Here is a 23871-nt window from a genome sequence, read left to right as displayed (position 1 = left end):
AAATCAGTGTGTGCGACTTTATGTTCGTTTTGAGGTGGGTCACATATGTTTCTGGACCTGGTATGTCCTGATTCTGCGGAGTTCAATTCATTTAAGTTCCAATTAAGCCAATCCCTTTTCACAACTCACCTCCCAGTGCTCTGCCTCAGTGCTTGCTACCCTTAATAATTCCTAACTTTAATCATCCTCAGTTAATCACTCGATCTGTAGGACATGGAAACTGCTCAGTAGGGTATGAGCTTTACCTTCTCTTTCAGTCAATTTCAATGATTTATTTTATTTTATTTTGTTTTATGTTGTTTGGTTTTGCATGTTTAGGGGCCATGACCTTTAGTGGAGGGGTTACCATGGTTTCAGGGTTGAGTGTAACTGAGGGCAGCACTGTTGATGGAGTGGACATAGAAACCCTGGATGCGAACCTCTTGCGGATCTCGGTGGAGCAGGACGTGTCAGGTAATGATGATGGTTATGTGGTTGCCATGGTAACTCAAAGGTCTACATCCATTTGTGTGGATTCTTTTTTTCTTTTTGAATTCTTTGTTCGAAGGAAACTAGATGACCAGCACCTCTTTCATAGTGTGCTTTGCAGTAATTACAACTCACATTAAAGGGACCGTATAGTTTTGGTTGAGACCGTATTTCAGGTTTCTAACAGTTTTTTTTTTTTTTGTGAGATGATGAGAAACTTCTTATGAAATATGGAAGAGCATGTAATTCCATGAGGAATTCAACATTTATTTGATGAAAATTGGTTTTGAAATGGCTGAGATATCCAAAACAAACTAATGAAGTGTGGGCCCCACCTTTTATTGCAATCGCTTTGTTTTACTTTGTTTTTGGATGTTTCAGTCATTCCAAACCAAATTTTCATCAAATAAACTTGGAATTCCTCTTAAAATTGTATGCTTTGTACTATTTCATAAGTGTTTTCTTGGTATCTCGCAAAAAGTTGAAAGCCCAATTCTCATCTCCACCAATAATGTACCATCCCTTTAACTACCACAATAATAAGTCGAATGGTTTTTGCTGGTTGGTTATTGTTGATGTGCTACCGGGGTAATTTAGTGCAAAATATATATATATATATTTTTTTTTTTTTGGGGGGGGGGTGTGTACCAAGCATAGATGAATGTAAGTGTCATTTCTGATCAATTAAAGCACTCACTCCAATACTTATTAAGAAAAAGAAGGGAAAAATGTAACAATTATTTGTCTTCCGTTGTTGTCCAGTGCTGACAGCAGATAATATCAGACTTGTGAGTTGAAGGAGAGCTTTAGAACAATTGGAAATTAACATACATCCATAAAAGATGAACACATGGATTTATTTTCCAAGTTTGGAAATGAGAGCTAAGGTAGAATTTTTATTCTTGCATCTTGGAAATATCAGGCTTAGATTGAGTCAGCTTTGCAGCAATGCATCGAACTCTTACAATACTCTTCAGCTGTCACATAATTGCCTTACTAATTTTCCCAAGAAATGCACAATTTGACAAAGAGTAGGAGCTCACTCTACCCAACTGGAAAATATTTTCTTGCAAACTTGAGTTGGACAGATTTTATCTTATTAAGCTATGCAATGCTTGCTTCGTTAATCAAATTGAGCTTGTGCAGCAAATTCAACAACTTCGGTTTCATCATAGAATTTTTTTTCAGTCTTAAAAAAGAAATTGTATTGCTCTGAAATTGTTACAGGAGACCATTTCTGAGATGAACTTGCTCATATTTTCTTGAAGAATCATCTGAAATGTTTCTGTGAATCAGGAGATTATTTAATGCAGAGCTATACCGGTAACTGTGTTGTTAATGTCCTTTCACCCAGCTGAATACACCTTCAGCAGTCTCCTGACCTTTGGGAGCAGTATAACCGTTGAAGGGGAGGTGGACCACATAGAAATTCCTGACAACGTTGTCCTGATAGACAGCGCTACGCCGGTGTCTGTGGTGGGATCAATTGGCTTTAATGTGGATGTGACGGTGGCAGACCTCTGCATTGGTTACTGCATCAACAACGTCAAGGCCCCTGGTGAGTAGCCAAGAAATGATGTAAAAAAACAAGCAGCTATGCTTCTAGTCAGTCCTGAGCTAGGGATATTGCTTAACTATCTTTCTCACTTTTTTTCCCCATTTGTCTTCGGAAGAGCCTTCAATTGGTTTGATGCTTATGAAGACATCAAGTTATCAAGAACCTTGTTCACACTAACTAGTTCTTGAAGTGGACACATTTCACGGTTCAAGTCTGCTCTCGAGAAATGTCAGTACTGCACTCCAGATATCAAGGAGCTAAGTAAACAAGCTGAGAGATTTTCCTTCCCTCTTCTCTCTCCCTCTCTCAGCCCCCTCTCTCTTTTGTTCTTCTCATCTCATAGTTATCCCTCCTCCCTCTCTCCCTCTTTTTTTCACTCCTTCCCCCCTCACCTGTCTCTTTTGTTCTTCCTATCTTATAATTATCTCTCTCTCTCTGTTTCTTCCCTCCCTCTTCCACCTCTTCCTCCCTATCATAATTTTCTGTTCACCTATTTCTCTTGCTCTCCCTCTTTTTTTTCACTCCTTCCCCCCTCACCTGTCTCTTTTGTTCTTCCTATCTTATAATTATCTCTCTCTCTCAGTTTTTTCATTCCCTTTTCCCACTCTTCCTCCCTATCGTATTTTTCTCTTCACCTATTTCTCTTGCTCTCCCTCTTTTTTCTCTCCATCCTGCTCTGTTTTCTTCTTTCCTGTCTCATAATTTTATCTCCTCCTCTCCCTCTGCATCTCCTGCTTTCTTAATGCCCCTCCCCCCCTTCTCTTCTTCCTCTCTTCTCTTAATCTCTATTGTAATTTCCTCTTGTACTTGTTTCCTCCACCATTTCCCTCTGTGTTCACTCCCTTTTTCTTAATTCTCTCTGTGTACAGAGACTCCAACTCTCCTGTTTTCGACGGGAGATCTCCCGCCAAAAACCCATTTTTGCAAAATCTCCCGTTCTCCCGCTTGAGATTTAATTTCTCCCACCCTGGCTCTGTGTCTCCAGTTGGAAAGGATTTCTTACTTATTGCTATCGTATGTTGAAAAAATAAGCCTTAGATAGCATTAGAGAGCATCTAGAAATCTAGGAACTTCGCGCTTTGTACACATCAACTTGGAGTCTCCCATTTGCTAGGGGTTTCGGGCGGGAGAATCTCCAGATGAGAAGGTGCTTTGGGTTGGAGTCTCTGTGTGTAATACACCATATCCCTTTCATCACTTCTCATTATTTCTCTCCTCTGTTCCCCTCCCCCTCCCCCTCCCGCTTCCTACACTCTGTTCTAACCCAATGTTTCAACCCTTTTCCTCTCTCACTCCCCCCTAGTCGCCTACGAGACCCTGGACCTCCTCCTCACCGCCGCCCCAACCTCCAAGAACCACCAGAGGGTGACAGGGAGGATCACCTTCAATGCCGACATCAGTGTCCTCGATGACGTTGTCGTGGAAGGCCTCGTGGATGGCATCGACCTCTCTGATTTGGACGCCAAGTCGGTCTACCTGACCCGTGACCAGACCATCACAGGTGAGTAATAGCCACGTTCCAGCCCTTATTCTCCAGTCTGATTATCTTGTACCCAAATATGGATAATGATACCTATACGGTATGTCCCCCAAAATTAGATCTGGATTTCCGCATTGATAACTTTCAATATGATTAAACTGTCTGAATGCTATTTCAGTGTCCTAAGATATAATATCCTACCTACATTTGGCAGAAAACCCCATTCAGTTTGGTTAAGTGAACATGGCGAAATGTGGATTGTTGTAAAGCATGTCATGGGTCTGGTTTTTCCATGTTAAGCACTTGGATGCTCTTGCAACTGCATATTGATATGTGAACACAATGGACAGAACGTGAATGGAAGGGATTCCTCACATGCTATACAAAGATCCTCACTTCCCTATGACCGCTGAAGCGAATCAGATAAATTTTTCTGTAAGATGTGGGGAATAAATTATAGTTTCATACCCTGAAATTGTATATGGATTGATTCACTGTTTCTAAAGTTATCATTGCAGACGGTCCCATTGTAATTCCTTTTGGGACATACATGTACAGTATATCTCATGTGTATGTTTATACCGATCGTAAAGCTACAATAGAGCTCAATCTCTTTTGGGACAGTATATGCCATTCTATCAAACCAAAGTCACTCAGAGTCATTACACAGTAGGCATATATATGCTGTCTCGATACATTCTTTTTTTTTCAGGTCAGGTAAAGATAGTAAAAGCAAAGAAAGAAGACGATATAAATTGATTGAGCACAGCAATTCCTCTTCATTTCCCCATGTAGGATTAGAGACATTTCAGTTGTCACCATGGAGATGAATTCTTGTGGAAATCGAGTTGTTAGTTTGTTTTTTTGTTTTTTGTTTGTTTTATTGAGTGGAGCTAGTTTGACTGTAGTGAGTAATGTTGAGAAATAATTCTTGGTGGTTCATTGCATTACCCATTGAAGCATCTTTTCTTCCCTATCCCCCCCCCCCCCCCCCCTCCGTTATGGCCTTTACAAGTTACAATGTTTTACAACAGAATGCATGTAGGTCTATAGACCAATTCTGTGACGCGCTATGTGTATTTTTGGCATGGACAGCGCCATTAACGAGGTGTCTCAGCCGACCCCCCCTCCCCTCTCCCCCACCCCCTTCCGCACGCGGAATGAAAAACTGATGCATGGTCGTTTTAGCCAATAGGCGTCTTGTACTGAGTGCGCGAATGCTTGCTTAGTGCGCGAACCTTTGTTACAAGTGCGTGATAAACGTGTTGCCCGGGGTGGGGGAGAGCAGGGGGGGTCGGCTGAGACACCCACTATGGCTGCGCCCAGTGCCATGAAATGTCTGCTGCCCTCAACGAACCCGAATCGGTCTATAAAGTGGGAATTTGTCCTTGTTGAAATCAATCCTGTGCAAATGTAGGTAATCATGCTAATCAGTTAAAAGAATGATACCTGATGTAACCCAGCAACCATCTTCTGGTACGTTTGTTTGTCTGTTTCCTTTTGATTTCAGGCCCCAAGACGATCGGTGGAAGTGTCACCCTCTCCAGTGATCTCACGGCAGACATGCGAGTCGATGGCGTGGATATCAACGACTTTGACACCAACGCCATCAAGCTGAGTGATGGGGAGATTACTGCTACGGGCAATCTCAAGTTTAGCGGTGATGTGGAGGTAGAGGGGCATCTCATTCAATATTCAGAGGTTGTCTTCAGTGGACACCTTACAATGCAATTGAAATCAGGTTTATTGTGTAAAGAGTCAGTGTGAATATGTTTGGGGATATGACGGTAAAAGTTTATTGTAAAGTGGATGTTTTTGCATGAGTAATTTTTTCATGCTCGAAAGGATATAATGAGTTTTGCTTGTGTTTGAATTCACAGAATCAAGACATCAACTACTGAAACATATGCCAAGCAAAAATATTTGCTTACTTCTATTTTTGCATTAGTTTCTGGTTGCACGAACTGCACAAAAATGTCTACATCACAAAAAATTTCCACTTTTACAGTAGATGGTGAGGCAAATTGGCAGCTCTATGTTATGTAGGTGTTGAGCAGCTCTACATTGAGTATGTGCACCAAAGTTTACAAATTTTTATTTTTCTCCAGAAAAAAAAATTGTCTTTAGATCTGTTCTTGCTGTATAATACAAGTAATACATTTTTGTGAGTCTTCTTCAGCTGATAAACTTCTGTCTGTGCTCAAATATTTAAGGAATATGAAAATAATTGAAATTTCGTGTATGAAACAAGTTTGTCTTCCTCCCCAAGCGTTCACAATTTGCAATATTTTTTAGTTGTCTGATTTCCTACATGGTTATAAGGACATTTCTCGTTAAAGCAAAATCGAAATTGAGGTCCCCGAATCATCACCTATATATGTTTATACAGTGTATGCTATACTGTTTGATAAGAACTTTATAATGGAAGTACACTGTAATAGGATGAAATTGCCCTTCAAGCCATGTCTAGAGCTTTCAGAGTTTAATGATAGTTCTGCTTCATCTCCGTGCTCCCATATTGCAGTTTCAAGGCACAATCTCGACTGGTGGAGATCACACATTTAGCCCCAGCACCACTCTCTCTGACCTCGTGACCCAGGGCACGACAGAGACGATAGGGGGTGCCAAAACTTTCCCTGCCATCACATCCAGCGAAAATGTTCAAGTGACGTCGACCATCAACGACGTACCCATCAACAGGCTTTATTCCGAGTCTATAGTTCTCGCTGATGCCACGGCAGTCACGGTGACGGGGAATTGGGTTTTTAGTGATGACCTCTCTGTGGGTGGCACGCTGACGACATCAGGAAATATTGATGGTGAGAATTGCATTTGTACCGTATTCATATGTACTCATGTTATGCCCATTTTTCTCTTCTTTTTGTGTTGTGTATTGTGGCCGTTTGTTTGCATCCCTTGTTATGTACTGTCAATCCAGAAATATTTGCAACCCTTTTTCGCAGCATGATACTTTTGCGAATTGCCACAAATTGTGTAGACAAAAACCTTTCACTTGCATTTTAGTTTTGTGAATCTTAGCTCCTCGCAAGATGTGCAGTGGTTTCATGCACGTAAAAACTTCTGGTTTTATGGTAACTTCATTTCATATATGATGGAAATAAAGTTGTGTGATATGGTAAGGTTTATTCATTGTAAGTTATGTAACAGAGCTTGCATGGATAATGGTGAGAAATCTTGCCCTTTGTAATACTGTAATCAGTGAAGGGTTATGCATAGTTACAGTGAATTCCAGCTGAGTATTTATTGGTCCTTTTGTACAACGCTGCACATTGGCATTGATCAGATGGTCTAGGACCAGTAAAAATCACTGTCAGACCAGTAACTTTACCAGGAATGGACCAGTAAAAAAAAATGGAAAAACTAGGTACTGACTGGTCCAACAGGCAGGTCAGACCTGTAGAAAAAAAATAGGTTAGTGTTCAGTCCTGTGTTTATAACAAAATTCCACTATGTGTGTTTTTTTTTTTACATTCAAAGATGTTAAAATGATTAGAATGATTCAGAATGAGGAAATTTTGATATTTTACCTGGGATAGATAAATATTAAGTAACTTGCAGACTCTTGTATTTCTTCCTTTTGTGGAAATGTGGAATGTGTTGATTAATGCAAGGCATGAGCTTACAGTCAACCCTAAGTAAGTTGACCTTGATGGGACTGAGGAAAACACATCATCTCAAAGCGATATTTGACCACTGTGTATACAGACAAATGACTCGGGTATGGATATGAATGTAGACTGGGACATTCAATTTTCATTGACTCAGCCAAATATTCAACATAAGTGCCGTTGACTTTATACACAGAGTTGACTGTATCAAAACATTTTATTCAGTCAAAATATCAGTGAGGTCTGTCAAAATATCTCAGAACAATGCCAAGCCTTTCTGGAAGAGAAATGTAGAGTGCATAAAAAAAAAAGTAATCCAACTTCGGTGGGCTACCATTTCATAATTGTCAGTAATGGAGAGCACAATTTTGGTGGAGAGGAAAGACAAACTCTTCCTCTTTCCATTGATGCCTAATTATGTTGACAAATGTCATGCATGACTGAACACATGAACCTTAAAAGCAACAATGACAAATTCCACTTTTTCCAAGTTTGAGTATTATCGTGAAAGAACAATGAATGTCTCACTGAATGGATATGATCTGTCATTGAAAGTGGTCAAATTAACAGGCCAGCCTGCACAACTGCAGGTTTGTGTTCAGGGTTTCTTCTTATCTTTTATGGTCCATAACCTTCGACATGACCATGTTTTCATGATCTTGGTCACTCTCACAAAGGCTATCCCATTATCCGTTTTTCTCTTTTCATATTCAAGACATGGTTTGTTGCTTCGAGCCATATGTTGAATATGAACAGAAAAAAATGTGACATTGGCCAGCCTTTGTGGAAGTGACCAAGTTATAAACATAACAATGTTTAAATGTTAGAAGGTAAGAGCTCTTCTCCCCCATCCCAACCTCCAGGCATCAGTCTTGATGATGCGGTCACTCTGAGCGAAGAGCAGACCATCACAGGCCCCATCGCCATGGCAGCAGGTCTGGAAGCCAGCACCAGCATCAGTGTGACCGGAGACATCTCACTGTCAGGACTATTGAATGGCGTAGATGTGGCTGCTATCAATGCAGACACTCTTAAATGCTCAGGTAATCCTTGCTTACTCACCAAGGGATATAGAGGGGGTAAATTCGGCCGTCAGATGGTAAAACATCTATCTCGAAAATTGCTGTTCTGAGAAAAATGACTTTAAAGTTTAGAGGTTTGAGCTTTTTTAGGAGATGGGTATAATGCATTTTTAGCAATGGGACAAGAAGAAGCATATCAAACACTGATAACTGAAGAATTTTGGGCTTATTTGGGGTTTTAATTATGAAATAAATGAGATTTTTGTGCAGATAGACTGTTTAATCACAGCACATGTATACACTCCTGCTACACATCATAAGATGGTAAAATGGTCTATCTTCTAGATAGACCACAAACACTATTGCCATACTATGGTAAAATGGTCTATCTTTTAGTTAGACCGTTTTACCGTTTTATCTTGTGGTTTTAAAGTGGTCTATCTTCTAGATAGACCATTTTACCATCAGACAGCGATGATTAAAAAATCTCAGTTAAGAAGGTTAAAAGGTTTATGTAAAAGATAGCTCGTTTTACCTCCAAACGATATATTACTGACAATGGGCCAACTTATCTGTAAACTGGTCTAACTTGAAGATAGACCATTTTACCATCTGACAGCGATGATTTTAAAAATCTCAGTTAAGAAGGTTATATGGTTTATGTAAAAGATAGTTCGTTTTACCTCCAAACGATATTACAGACAATGGGCTAACTCAAAGATAGACTGTTTTACCATCAAATCTGAAGGAAAAATACAAAAAAATACCAAGATAGCGGAAATTATCTCTAAATCAAGACATGACTGGATTTTCTCGATAGCACCATTGGAAAGAGCACCCTCACATGTCCCGGAAAGTGAATTTACCTCAGAAAGTCAAATTTTTGAGTTAGACCGTTTTACCATCTGACGGCCGAATTACAATAGGTAAGTTTATACAGAAGCTAGTCATCAATTAAAGCGAGCTTTACCCCATAGACGGTGACGAGCATTGATCCATGCGATACACAGTATTTCAGATGGAAATTTTGAGTGAGAGTGCAAGTTGATAGTTGATTAGTAAACCACAGAACTGGAGGAAATACACAAATGCAGCCCTTGGGATAAAACCTGATAATGTATGATGATACAGTCATATTCTGCTTGCATGATATGCATGCTTTTCTACTGGATTCATGTTCTGGAGGTTGACCCAGAAGTTAATGTGGAATGACTTTCACAGAGAGTGGATAGAACGCAAACCATTAAAAAAAAAATTTCTATTCTTAATCTTTGACTAACCTTAAAGGTCTTAAACTTTTTGAGTCTGTCTCTACATGGAGCTACACTACCAGCTAGTCATCAAAAGTTTATACTTTGAATTAATCTTTAAGATTAGCAGTGTCGTGTGAATCCAACCAGTGCTTTTGTTTGTGCTGCAACTGCTCAAGTTAAAGGTCTAACAAGTTACTGCATAGTTTTCTTGCTATAAACAGAGACAGGTTAGTAGCCATTTCTTGTGTATTCAGTAAAAAAAAAAAAATAATAATAAAGAAAAGAATTGCAAGGAGAGAGCAGTAAGACTACTTTCATCGTGATTACAAACAAAGTTTGTGATATTATACGGTACACTCACCATGCTGGCATCTGCAGAGTACCAAAGTGTGATGTCATAGCCATTCATCACCATGGAAACTGGTTCTAAACAACCTTACCTGGCCCAAGTGTTTATGCACACACCTGGTTCCATCCCAAGCTCTAACAGAAAACTATGACATCATCACTTCTTTACTCTCACACGTATCATTTAGGCATGCAACATCTGACAAAAGCAGTTTGGACAACAGTTATATTTCTAATGTGCCTTGTTGCAGATGTGAATGGAGTCCTGGTGTATGCAGCTAGAATTGAATCATGGGCTACAGCTTGTAAAAGTATAATCATGCTTGTTCCTATCTAGTTTCTATGTCTGTTACTATTACCATCACCAATGGCTTGTTCTGTGTCTTGCTATGCCAGGTAATACAGTTGACTTTTAACCTTTTGAGGAATTGCTGATTTTGCTACGACACGCATTTCCCATAGACACCTACCTGAGTGTACTCAAGACTCGTCTTCAACTTCGTACACAGTTCCGAACTCATCTAAGTTTCATTTTGCTTAAGCTTAGTAAGCTTAGAAACCAATACAGGATGATGCTAGCTTCTATTTGTTTCGTTTTCAGGTGTACAGACAGTGACAGGAAAGAAAACCTTTGCCACGCTCACAGTGCAAGACAACCTTGTCATTTCGGGAACGATAGATGACACCGACGTATCATACGTCAACGACAATGCCGTGTTTGTGACGGGGAATCAGGACGTTGCTGGGGTAAAGACGTTCCAGGCAGCGACGACATTTTCAGACGTCGTGTTCAATGGTAAGAAATCCTCCTGGTTTCAACACTCAAAGCTGGAAAGCTTCTTCTTGCTTCAATACAGCACATATTAAAAGACCTGAAAGATCTTGACATTAACATCAGAAGCATCGTCAATCATATGTCAGAGATGCCAATAACTATTACTTTAATGCAGTATTTTGTACTGTTTTCTAACACTGTGTAACTACACTTTTCTTTTGTGGGATAGGTAAATGTACTGTTTTTCCATCGAATATATGCATTTTCAGCCCTCGGAATACTGTAGTGCTATGTTCAAGGTTGGTATACCTGATGTATGATTCACTAGTCATTTGAAAGTTCCAATTTGTGTGTAAGACTTCAACATTATTCTGTGTAAACATACAAAAGTAAATCAGTTCATCTGGACTTACCATTTTAATTCTGAGAATACATGTAGTTTCACATTAGATTCTGGATGAATTGATTTAATTTTGTACCTTTATTGAATGTTACGTGGATGACTCAGAACTTGCACCAGTTGATTATTCACTGTATTGCATGTCACACTGCAATTTTTCATGCAAGATAAAGTAAGGCAACAATGACAGATGTCAGAGGCATGAAACATTTTGTTGATTCACATTTTCTTAAACTGTAATGTCTTGAAGAATATGACAAGAAAAGTGAGAATGATGCTACATCAGAATTCCTTCCAATACCCTCCTTGTCTTTCCCACATGCAGGTCTTGTGGATGGCATAAGTCTTCCATCTTTCTTCACTGACGTTCTCACCCAGGGGACGACGCAGACTGTGGTCGGACAGGTGGACTTTTCCGCCAACGTCATCATCGAAACCAACCTCAATGTTGCAGACAACATCAATGGCTACGTGGTGGAGTTCATGTGGGCAAATTCGGCCAAGCTTACTGACACCACTTACTCGGGTAAAGAGATAGAAAGGATGATGGGTTGGTTGGTCAGTGAGGTATCTACCTCAAGAAGTTTGGGGTTCAACACTGCCCAATTAGACCAAGTGGGCAATGTTGTTTCATGTAGACAACTATGTTTTGAGGTAAATCGCTCTGATCCCTCAGGTAAATTGTGCTGATCGTGCTATGACATATATTTTTAATTCACCTGTCCCAGTATTCTTGGGACTAGTCCTTAAAGGGATATGGCTCAGAGATATCATACAGAGTGGAGTTTTAGTGCTTGTCATCCAGTGAATCCGCTGATACATAACCAACATGATGTTGATTATCAAGCATCAGTAGAGACCATGAATTGTGCAAAATTATATATTTTTTATCGATGAAAAGTATGACATTCTTGTGATTTTGCATTATTCGTGGACAAACCAAAACACAAAAGATTGACAGTGCATTGGCCTTTGGCAGCATCATTCACATATCAATGTAAGAAAACTGCTGAGACTTTAACCCTAAAAAGACTGGGGGGGGGGGGGGGGCCTAAAAGGCCTAAAAGGCCCCCCCCTCGTCATTTCGCGCAATTACTCTGCAACATGCAATGCTCTCGCCGCGATGCTCAATGACTTTTTTCTTTCGAGTTTCCTGCACATTTTGACACCAAATTTGTGACGCCCGGGGGTGGTATTCTGAGGTCGTAATTAAGTATGTGATTAACTTTGTAATTAAGTCGAGAAGTTAATAGGCCCTTAATCATGGGCAGAATCGGTATTCTGAGGACGTAATCAAGGTATGATTAAGTCCCCTATAATAGGCTCCTCCCATCTAATTGTTATTCCATCCAATCAGACGCGTTGTTAGAAGCCAAAATGATGATTACACGCGCAAATATGCCCTCAGTGTGCGCTCCTCCACGCCCCCTGTGATTACAATAACCCAAGAGCTCCGTGCGCACACTCCAGTATTTGATTACAACCCCTCACCTACGCACGCGAAGATCTCAACCTCTTTGCTCACATGAAATGACAAAATTCCTCGAAGATCGGCTGTATTTCTTTTTTCTCTGAATTCTATGGACACCATGATAACAAGATTCAACCGCTCCTCGGTTACCGAAGACGGTAAGCATCGTTGTGGCAGAGAAAACACGATGTAATGTGTGATATCGGAGTAGTTAATGACACTCTTGGGTTTCATTAAGTTTTCCATTAACTTTCATACTTAATTACACCTTCAGAATACCGATTCGTAATTAACTCTGTGATTAAGTCCTCTCAGAGGTTCACGCGCATTGATACGCGCAAGCGTGTAAGTCTTCCTGCCAAAACGCTTGTTGCTATGGTAGTTAATATACCCCCTACTTAATCATGCTCTCAGAATACCGATTTGCTAATTAAGTGCTAATCAGACACCTAATAAGCTCTCAGAATACGGCCCCGGGGGTATGGTTCTGAAGTTACATAACTTTTTGTACATGCATGTGAGACCGAAAATGGCTCAAAAACGTGATTTTGTGTACAAAGTCAATGCAAATTGAGTTTTGTCACATGGTTCATATAAATATGCTTATTTTTACTCTCAAAGGCTAAAATTGATTTGTTTTAGATGTATTATGCTTCAAAAAGTGTCCTTTACAAATTTTGTTAAAAAACAACAAAAACAAAAGGTCGAAAAAACAAAGAAATATATAAGAAATTCATAAAACAATATAATGAATAAGAAATTGATTTTGATACCGAATTTTTTTTCAAGTACATTTGCTAAGAATGCCACAAAGAATAATTAGACCAAAAATGAGTACTTTTGGAGCTTTATTTACTGATTTAGATCAAAGAGTCTCATTTCTCGCATAAATTTGCATAATTAATCAAAATAAAATAAAGAAACACTATTTTGGAAAATTTAAATATACGATCTTGTAGATTACATCGCACACTACCATTGTGCATATTTCCGCGGCGATCGCGCGATCCACGACGGAGATCTTAATGGGGGGCCCTTTAGCCCCCCCTCCCCCAGTTTTTCGAGCTACCAAAATAGCCCAGTCTTTTTAGGGTTAACTGAAACAATTTGAGTTGGTGGATGACATCAGCAGAGATCTTTAATTCACACCAACTGTTTGTTATGCAATACTTCTTCCTTCAGCAGAACCCAAGCTTAAGCTCTGCGAGCTGAGGACTAAGTATTTTTGCTGTTTTATTACATTCCATTTGCAGTGCAACTCCACTTTGGCAGTGTTGAATCCAAAGATGACATCAGCGTTTCTGGAACAGTGGATGGAGTCATGATAAACAGAGATGCAGTGTTGGCGGACAAAGAAGTAAGTCATATCTCTGCAGTCTCAGTGACTCTTGCCCTCTTATGCCTGAATTCCCCACCTCCCCTTCTCCTTTAGAAAGAAAATTCAAGGGGGGGGGGGGGGGGGGAGGAGCATTTCATCAAGTGTTTTGTCAGTGATTTTCATTGACAAATTTGCCTTCAGTCAATCAGACGCAAGTATTTCAGTAGCTTAAAGCATTTGTCAGTCATTGACAAGTTTCATGAAACCTTGCCCGATGTCTGAAAATGCTGAATGCAGCTATATCTGATATGCCTAATTACTGTGTGCCATTGCTTTTAGCTTTATGTCATAATTTTCTTGTAAATGTTTTGGTAAAATGGAAAATCTGCCACTTTGAAGATAGTGAGGGATCCTCTTTATTTTCTTAGATTTAAAATCTGCACCTTTCAGTTTTGTCAATGCAAATCTATGTTGTAGCCACTTAGAAATAATTAATCTTGGTTTTACATTGTCCCAAGAAAATGTAGTCACGACCATCAGTGCTGGGAATGATGTCACAATTGCATCATTTTCCTAGGAGTGTATCCTGTAGGATCAGAGAGGGATGGGTTTGACTTCATGTAACTTGATGACACTGAAATGTTGGGATGTTAGAACTTTAAAATGACTGAATTTGTTGTGATGGCTACTTGCTGATTCTAGGGGTGTGTTGGAGTGTTCTCCTATAGCATGCCATACCATACCATACCCGTGCCAGAGGAGTGCTCAAACACTCCCAAAGTGTACTCTGTACTGTACCATACGCACACTAGATGCAAGACCCTGTGACTCCTCTAACTTAAGTCCAGGAATAACTCATGAGGTACACGATCTCCAGAAAGTGCTAAAACACTCCCTATCTGCCTGGTGTGGTACAGTTTGCATTAGTTTGGATTGGTTTGCTTTTGATTCATCTATCAGGGGCAGGTCGTGACGGGCAAGAAGACGTTTAAAACCGACGTTTCTTTCGGACAAGATGTGAGCGTCACGGTGGTGAACAGAGTGGATATTCTCGACCTCTCCCAAAATGCTGTCAAGAATTCAGGGGGTCAATCAATCACTACTGGCAAGACATTCACAGGTAATGCTCCTCTTGTTACACTTTAACCCTGTTTAGGACAAGCTGACATTGCTATAGCATGCATTTCCCATGGACACCTGCCCGAGCATGCTCGGGACTAGTCTTCATGAGGTTAACGTAGTCAAGCAATTCAATTCAATCAATCAATCGTAGTTTATTTCCAATTATAAAATGGGTTCAAGAATGTAGCCAATAGGAAGCGCTGAAATGAGTGACGTGTGCCTTGGTTACTCAGTCCCATTGCACTGCGTGTTAAATCCTATTGCCGATCGTCTGTGCGCGCAGCGGCTCCTTTGAATTGCATGCATACGCGCTGTCAATCCTGTAAACAACTTCTAGTTCGGGCTGCCGGCCGGCCGACCTTTCTTCCCTTGTACATAACATGTGTGGCACAGGTTTGGCGTACGTATACTCTACTTACGTACACTTTGTACAGTACAGTAGACCAAGCGTTGTGGGACCGGACGCGTACATGGAGTCACTTTGAAGGGCAAATCCAACGATTTAGCAGGTTAATTCTCACGCCGTTTTCAGAGTATGTTGTCTAGTAGACCTATATGAGGAGTCTATATCAAGTCTTTAAGGTAAAGGGTGCATATTCTATGTAAAATAAGTAAGTTTTCATGCGGGAACTTAAGTGTCCGGAAACCCAACCCCCATCATACTGTATGTGCGGGATTTCCGAGTGCGACGTGCGTAAATGTTTGGGACGAACATCTTCGGACATCTTGACCCACAAAGGTACGTGAAAAACGCTGAAAAATGCTGTTAGTTTTTGAATTTTCGACCTATTTTATAAAACAAATGATGCACAGGATTATTTCGTGGCGTTAGTGGAGGCGTAGCTCACTCTCGGGTATCTACAATGTAGTGCATGTTTCACAATTGTAAATACCCTCGAGTGCACTATACGCCTACACTAACGCACTCTATCCTGTGCATCATTTGTATATCATCGAAAATCAAAAACATAGTACAAAGTATACATGTGATAAAATAATATTGTTCAAACGTTTGCAAAAGATTCATGTAATATATATATGATACAAATTATAGAACAACATATCACATGTACAATATTTAGGAAAAACACTGTATAAATACTTCGTGGGTGAGCGGAAAATAAATTCGATTATGGAAAATAGTGATCCACTAAAAAGCAAAGCTTGTCGGACGTGGATCGCTAGATAAATAACGAGTAAATGATATACTATTCTATAACAATATACACGTAATTATTTTGAGATACACCGGTTGGGAAAAAAATATAGAATACCAATGCTAGTGCCCGGACACTCATATTCAACCCTCATATCATATATTAACACTTTGATATTCCTACCGCACACTACATTGGGCTTTCCCCTCAAAGGAGTCTTACAGGCATTATTCACCATTTGCAGATGAAACAAAAACCCAGCTGTAATGCTTCAAAATAGGTCTAAAATGTCAGTTAGGGATAGAAAGGACCAATGTAAAAATGTTAATCAGTATAATCAATGTTAAATTTTGTTAGATAAACAAATTATGAACAATAGTAATATTAGAATTGTTTCTGGAATAAACCATCTACAGTTATGATTTATTGAGAAAAATAGTGATATCTCCTTTTATTTCAGACTTTATTGCAAAATTTGTATATGGTAGGATGTTTGCGATACACCTAACCTACACATAGGCATCAAATGTGATAACTTGAACATTTTTAAATCACTGCTCCCAATGGTAAACAGTACCTTTAATGGAGACAATAGATATAGCTGCTCTGGTTTTCAATCTTTCTTTTTTTCAACTCCATTAACCCCGGAGTGTTTTGGTCACCAATTGACACAAATGTCTGGAAGTCAACTGTCATTGAACAGAGATTACCCGACTTATCAGCGTAGTATTTCTGTTGAACTAAGGTTTTTGTTTTTGTTTTGTTTTTGCTGACAATCAAGGTGGAATCACCATCAATGATGACTTGACAGTGACAGGCACAGTGGATGGTGTTGATGTGTCGGATCTTGCCAGCCGCGCCGTGGTGACATCGGCGGCTGAAGAAAATGCTGTCCAGACAGTGACAGCGGCAGTCACCTTGTCAACTGTCACCGCTGAACAGGTGGGACAGCGATGACGATGATGATGACAACGATTATGATGATGATTTTGATGGTGACAATGATGATGATGAAGATATTGATGATGATGTTGTTGATGATGAAGATATTGATGATGATGTTGTTGATGATGATGATACTGAAGATATTGATGATGAAGATATTGATGATGATGTTGATGATGATGACGATGGAGATGATGATGATGTTGAAGATGATGAGGATGAGGTGGAGGATAATGACAGCGAGGAGGATGATGATGTTAAAGAACAGTGTTTATATATTAGAGACAATTATTCATAAAGATCATTCAGAGGCACCCGGCTCCCACAATACGTCACCTACTATTTGCAGCATTGTTGGGAAAAAAAATACAACTTAGGTCTTTAGTTCAGATAAAGGTATCAAGGTTGTTACAATTCCAAAATGGGATTGGTAGGGATTCCATAGGCCTGGAGCAATGGAATAGAAATGGGGTGCATGAAGAATACTAACAGGCTTTTTAAAATCTTTCTGTGCTGGAGATTAAGTAGTTTTGGACATTGCTTCGATGCAATGAGATTTTAATGTTAATCAGCATAGAAAGACCCAACAATTTGAGTGTGCACCTATTGTCAAATGATACCAAAGAAGGACTCACCAATTGTTTTTTCTCTTCCACAATGATTCTCTCAACAGGATGTAGTCTACACAGGCACCCTTCAAAGCGTCAACATACAGACCCTGAACTCCGCGTACTTCAGCCGCACAGCAAACTCACAGACAATCACCGGGGACAAGCGCTACACTGGCCTGGTTACCGTAGCAACGGGTGGTACCCTGGATGTCGACTCCCTGGTGCTCGACGGGACGCTGGAGTCCGAGGACATGGATGCATTCTATCAGGCCGTCTGGACAAATGGAGCGGGGGACACTGTTTATGGCGTAAAGACATTCCAGGAATGTGTTACAATCGAAGGTGAGCCCTTGTTGCTCTGTTGGGTTCAGGTGGAAAGAAGCATACAGTGAAATCTTACCTGGCCAGTTACTGTTTAGTCATTAACATGTTTAGCAACATGATGATTATTTCTTCAGAGCTGTGTGGTAGCATATTGATTTCAGGGAAATTTGATGCATACCTCTAAAGAATGATACCACCTTTCTTTGATCATAAAACTGATCTTGGGAGTTGTGAGATCATCAGAGTGCCTGGTATGCATAGGCAGTCTGTTTGATAGATTGCAAATGAAGCTTCATATCTTTCCATTTTCAGTGCTGTAAAGTTCCTGGTTCACAATTTTCTGCCAATCATGTGATGGCTGTAACAGTGTGAGATGCTAAACTGCATCTGTCAGCTACATAAAGGCATATACTGATAGCAAATACACAAGAGACTTGCGTTGTTAGCGTTAAAGACTAGAGAACTTTGCCACACAATGCTCAAATGTGAATGAAGAAGTAATCTGATGTTAAAAAGTGAAGTATACATGCTAAATAGCACTCTCTAACATTTTAATGATTCTTCGGTTGAGGCAACATTTTGTTCCATTTAGTCCAAAAGTTAACAAAAATATTCATGAGATTTATTGTCACCCAGTATCCCTGCTTGCTTCATGGTATTAGTTCTCATGTCATTTCGCCATATACAGCAATTTTATATTGAGGACATTGTATTGTTTACAATTTCATGGTTTCACATGATTTCAAAATAGAACATCAATGCCAAATTTTACAGTTTCTTTGCATATGATTTATAATTTAGACTGTAAAGAGAAGTTAATAAAAATGTTAGATACGAATATCATAATTTGAAGCACTGATGTTACCAAGGTAGATGAGAGCTTTTATATTAAGCGCAAGGAATGTGTCATCATCCGAACCTGACGAAAATGTCATTGACCTTTATATATGTACAGGAAACCTTGATGTCGATGGCACAGTTGATGGAGTGGATATCAGTGGGGATGCCATGGTGAGTAACCAAGGCAACCTCATCACCGGCTTCAAGACGTTCAGCGCCGATCTCACCATCGACGGCCAGAATCTGGACTTTGACAACAACATCCAGATCGATGGAGTCGACGTCTCGGAGTGGGACTCCGATGCCGTCAGGAAAGGGTCAAACTACGTCGTGGTGCCTGCCCTCACGTTTGAAGATGTGCACTTCAGTGGAGATGTCTCGTGAGTTTAAAGGGATCATATAGTATTGGTTGAGACCTTCCTTCTCTTTTCTAACCTTTTTTTTTTTTTGAGGGGGGGTGAGATAATGAAAAACTTTGTATGAAATATGAAAGAGCATGTAATTCCAAGAGGGATTCAACATTGACTTGATGAAAGTGGTTTTGAAATGCCTTTGATATCCACAACAGAGTGATCGTTGAAAAAAGGTGGGACCCACCTTCTGTTAAGATTGCTGCGTATTACTTTGTTTTTGGATGTCTCAGCCATTCCAGAACCGATTTTCATCAAATAAACTTTGAATTCCTCTTACAATGGTATACTCTATACTATTTCAAGAGTGATTTCTTGGTATCGCCAAAAAAAAGAAAAAAAGTTAAAATCCTGATGCTCAATTCCACCAATACTATACCATCCCTTTAATGTAAAGCTGCCACTGTTACGTACTATAAAACATGGAAGTGCCCCCAGGGTGTCCACAAATTAATCTTCAGTTTAATTGTGCACCTGTCAAATTATAGTACGGGTAAGTCAGAATCAGACACAGCCGGATCTGTGCCGGGAGCTTTATGAAGAGCGTGTACCTTGCAGTGCATATACACAAAAGCTAATGTACTATTGCACTATTGGTCCATTTTATGATACATCTGTCTAGGGGTACTTACTTTACAGGAATTATACCAGTTGTAAGGTACCTGATTTGTAAAAAGTTTTAAGTCAACCTCCTGCACTCAAGTTTCTTGTCATAGGTTAGCTCCTCTTTAACAACGCTGCACACTGGCACTGGTCCGACGGTCCAGGACTAGTGAATATCACTGTCAGACCAGCAACTTTTTCAGGAAAGGACTAGTAAAAAATGGAAAAACTGGGTACTTACTTGGCGGACAGACAGGTTGGACTAGGAGAAAAAATGGGTTGGTGTGAAGCCCGGTCTTTAGTGACAAAAGCACACATCAAAACAATATCAGAAGCTGTGTGTGGATCATTGTATTTGTTAAAATCAGAATTAGAAGTAACGACAGATGAAATTAGTAGACTATCCTTCTCATGTCTCTTTGTCTCCTATTCCTTCAGTGTGACAGGAAGCTGCAATGACAACACCTTCTCACCGGCCACCTACATGACCATATCCCGCGACCAGGACGTCACTGCGGTCAAGACCTTCCAGTACGGCGTGGACTTCAATGGCAACTTGCAAGTCTCTGGGACGGTTCAGGGGGCAGATGTTGTACAGATCGAAACGACTTCAGTGAGATAAATAGATGATTTCATTGCAAAACTAGAATCTGTATGAGTTAATTACTTTTTATTTGAATAGTTCAATTTTCCAACACACTATAACAGTGTATTATTGCCTTCAGAAAAAGTATTGGTCTAAATGAAAAGTATTCTTCAAATCACAAGATAACTCTACATTTTGGCACAGTTGCTTAGAAGTCCAGCCTAAAGACTTTCTTCAAATTCAAGTGTGTAAGTTTTTGCACGAAGTTTTTTCCCCTCTCATTTGTTTCATCACTCTGTCTCTCATAATGGTTTAAAAGAGTATCTGCATTGATGGCCTAAACTCATGTTTATTTATGTTGTGCTAACCAGGAGAATAATGACTTTGAGTGAATGATTAGGGTTTCTTCTATCAGTATCTGTTTTTTTTTTTGTATGGAAACTATGTGTATTTTTGTCATATTTACCTTTTTCAACCCAGTAGTGTGCTTGATTTGCTTTCAAACCCATATGAAGACATACATAGCAAATGCCAATCAAGACTGAGCTCTCTAGATTTATTCATATCTTGCATCCAGTTGGTATTTTGCACTGTTCGATGGCACCCGCAGATGACTGTGGAAAGGGGATGCATGTACTGCTTGACTGCTTTTGCTCAGGTGGATTATCATTCTGGCCACTCTTTGTCGACTAGCAAAAAGAATCTCGTTTGGGGGCATTCTTGGAGAAATGTGGGAGAAAAGGGGTAATATATCTTCCTCTCTCTCACTCCCTGTGTTTTTCCTAACCAGCTGTTGGTGTCAGGTGCACAGACTATAGAGGGCGCCCTCACCCTACAGGGAAGTCCCACATTTTCTGACATTACCACCACTGGCCTCATCGATGGGGAGGACGTCGTCGATCTCTACCTTCTCACCCATCGGACGCCCACCATTGAGGACTTTGAGAGCTACCTGGAAGGCCAGTGTGATCTTCTGGAGGAAATGCATGATGCCTTCTCAAGTGAGTGAATGTCACCAATCTCATCAGTGACAGTATCATCATCAGGGTTATTGCAGTGATAAGGACTTTAATAATGGTAGTAATGGTGATGATGATGATGATGATGATAGTGATGATGGGGATGGTGGTAATGATGATAGTGATGATGGTGATGATGGTGATGGTAATGGTAATGATTTCGATGATGGTGGTAATAATGATGGTGATGATGATGATAGTGATGGTGGGGATGGTGGTAATGATGATGGTGGTGGTGGTGATGGTAATGGTAATGATTTTGATGATTGTGATGATGGTAACGGTAACGATAATGATTTGATGATGGTGATGATGGTAACGGTAACGGTAATGATTTTGATGATGGTGATGATAGTGGTGATGATGATGATGGCAGTGATGGTGATGGTGTGATGATGTGGTGATGGAAATGATGGTAATAATAAAAAAGAAGGCTGTTACATAGAAAAAATGGAGATCAGGAGAATGAAGGAGATGATGCAGAGATCACATCCAAGCTCAGCAGATAGTTTGAAAGAATGAAACAACTGTATCGTTTTATTGGACATTATCTCCATGGAATATTCAGTGATGTTACAACAATCTTTTGACAACTTTGCTGGTAAGGGCAAAATTGATTACTTTGATCCAAGAGCACTATGATACGAACCCCATGGTTAATTTTTCTGTGCATACACATAAAGCAGTTTGTGCAATATGTGACCCGCTACAACAAAAGGATTCTAAAGTCGCTGACAGGTGAGTCGAGAAAATCGAGTTTGAAGTCAGATCACCAAAATCTGTCAAAACGTTCGGATTTCTGTTTTAACATAATTTTGTAGTCTAATGTATCTTCTATCATCTGCCGAAATTTCGAAGCTAAATGATCAAAGGAAAGGCCTGAAAATAGCATTTTTCTTGGCCATGCTTGGCTTGCCCGTCAGCGACTTTAGGATCCTTTTGTTGTAGCGGGTGACATATATTTGCAGATGTCCCCTTCAATGTCAGATCCAAGTTGCTTGCCAATCTTGTCACAGTGTGAGCCTTTTGTAACTTGCTTGTAAATTTCTCGCAGACCAAGCCTACATTCTGAGGTACCCAGAGAGGGTGCAGACGATCCGGACCAACGGCCGGGCAAAGTGGAAGGGGACCTACTACGGCACTACCCAGTGGCTGGTGGAGGCCCGCGCCAAGTACAACATGGACCACGTGGACCAGGTGTGCAGGGATACCATCGTTTACCAGTGGAGTGACCAGCTCTCGCGCTACGAAACTTTCAAGGTGAAAGATCCAGCAGTAATCTTACAGCCTGTCAGCATTATCAAAGGTTTTTTTTTCAGTTTTTAGTTTGTGTCATATTTCTCAAAACAACAATACATTGTAATAACGTGAAATACATAGCATGCCCAAAAGGTCTTTGAAAAATCTAACAAAACAAATGTACAGTAAAAGTCTCTATACTAATTTATTAGATGTGAAGGAGGAGAGAGAGAGAGATAGAGACCCTATTCACACTTGAAAAGTAACTCCTGACCATGCAGGATAATGGCAATTCAAGATTGTGTCTTAAATGCTTTTCTAGAGTATAATAGGCAGGAGGCTTTGAGAGACATAGAGACTGCTCTAACTTGCAAGCAGAAGATGAAGTAATTCCAGTAGTGATCTTTATCCTAAGAACATAGTAATGTATGGTAGAAAACTGCCTTCAACAGATGAAATGAAAGATTATAATGTGACAGTCATTTCCTACATAATGTATGATTTTTTTAAAATGCATCTAGAAAGCTTTTGAAACGGTTGTTAGAATGATTTGACCACATATTTGGTAAATATGGAGTCTGATGTTCTGAAGGTTTGTTGCATTACCTGTTCTCAGACTCTAACACTGGACTTTGCTGAAGATGTTGCTTTCTTTGACATGGGGGGCTGGCTCTTTTTGGCCGTTATCACCTCCAATGCAAGCAAAAGCTGTGAGGTCGTGAACTTTCTACCCGCCAATGAACAGCCATCAAGAAGTGCAGACTTTCAGCTTGATGGTGAATACTACTCTTCCACTTTTTTTTCTCTGATTATTCTTAGAAATGATGTTTAGAAATCTGTACAGTTATGATATGTGTGCTGTACTTGGGACCGATTTTTGATAGCATTACAAGGCATGGAATTTGTAAATGCAATTTTTCCTGTATAACGTACTCGTAAGAGCAGATATTTTCCCCATGGCATTATACATGTGGAGTCCATGAAAGCAGAAAGCAGAGTGAAGCACATAGGAAAATCAGACAAATCAGTGTAATCGTCTAGCTGAAGCTGACACTTTATGCATCATCCTGCTTTAAAACTGCTGTTGTGTCATCAGTTTCATAATGGAGACATTTCCAGTCATCACTTATCCAGATTTCTCTATTATCCAGACGTGGGCTGGCTTACAGTTTTCGTCATCTTTCATGCATTTTCAGTGCCATATCTCTAGTAAACATGGATGTTGTATTCCTGTGAATGATTTGTTGGTGAAACTTTCAAAAATCTGCAAAATTTGAGCACACAGTGATTGTG

The 23871-nt window shown here is 39.9% G+C and overlaps 1 protein-coding gene across 1 annotated transcript in view; it reads left to right on the top strand.

The window, feature by feature from the left end:
* Positions 1 to 23871, top strand: part of LOC139724990 (uncharacterized) — a 42619-nt gene that overhangs the window by 10715 nt on the left and 8033 nt on the right. Inside the window, exons 11-27 of the mRNA XM_071636083.1 lie at positions 319 to 453; positions 1823 to 2026; positions 3330 to 3527; positions 5017 to 5177; positions 6031 to 6325; positions 7999 to 8178; positions 10360 to 10554; positions 11259 to 11459; positions 13658 to 13761; positions 14683 to 14842; positions 16783 to 16943; positions 17620 to 17899; positions 18837 to 19101; positions 20173 to 20347; positions 21111 to 21321; positions 22394 to 22599; positions 23195 to 23354. Coding sequence (XP_071492184.1) covers positions 319 to 453; positions 1823 to 2026; positions 3330 to 3527; positions 5017 to 5177; positions 6031 to 6325; positions 7999 to 8178; positions 10360 to 10554; positions 11259 to 11459; positions 13658 to 13761; positions 14683 to 14842; positions 16783 to 16943; positions 17620 to 17899; positions 18837 to 19101; positions 20173 to 20347; positions 21111 to 21321; positions 22394 to 22599; positions 23195 to 23354 — 3291 coding nt within the window. The remainder of the gene's footprint in view (positions 1 to 318; positions 454 to 1822; positions 2027 to 3329; positions 3528 to 5016; positions 5178 to 6030; positions 6326 to 7998; positions 8179 to 10359; positions 10555 to 11258; positions 11460 to 13657; positions 13762 to 14682; positions 14843 to 16782; positions 16944 to 17619; positions 17900 to 18836; positions 19102 to 20172; positions 20348 to 21110; positions 21322 to 22393; positions 22600 to 23194; positions 23355 to 23871) is intronic.

The sequence above is a fragment of the Diadema antillarum genome, unplaced genomic scaffold (genome assembly GCF_040938485.1).
Source record: "Diadema antillarum isolate AM-2024a unplaced genomic scaffold, OU_Dant_1.0 seq00000009_RagTag, whole genome shotgun sequence".
In the NCBI taxonomy this organism is placed as follows: Eukaryota; Metazoa; Echinodermata; class Echinoidea; order Diadematoida; family Diadematidae; genus Diadema; species Diadema antillarum.
Note: the sequence above shows the minus strand (reverse complement) of the source record. Positions and strands in the feature narration are given on the sequence as shown.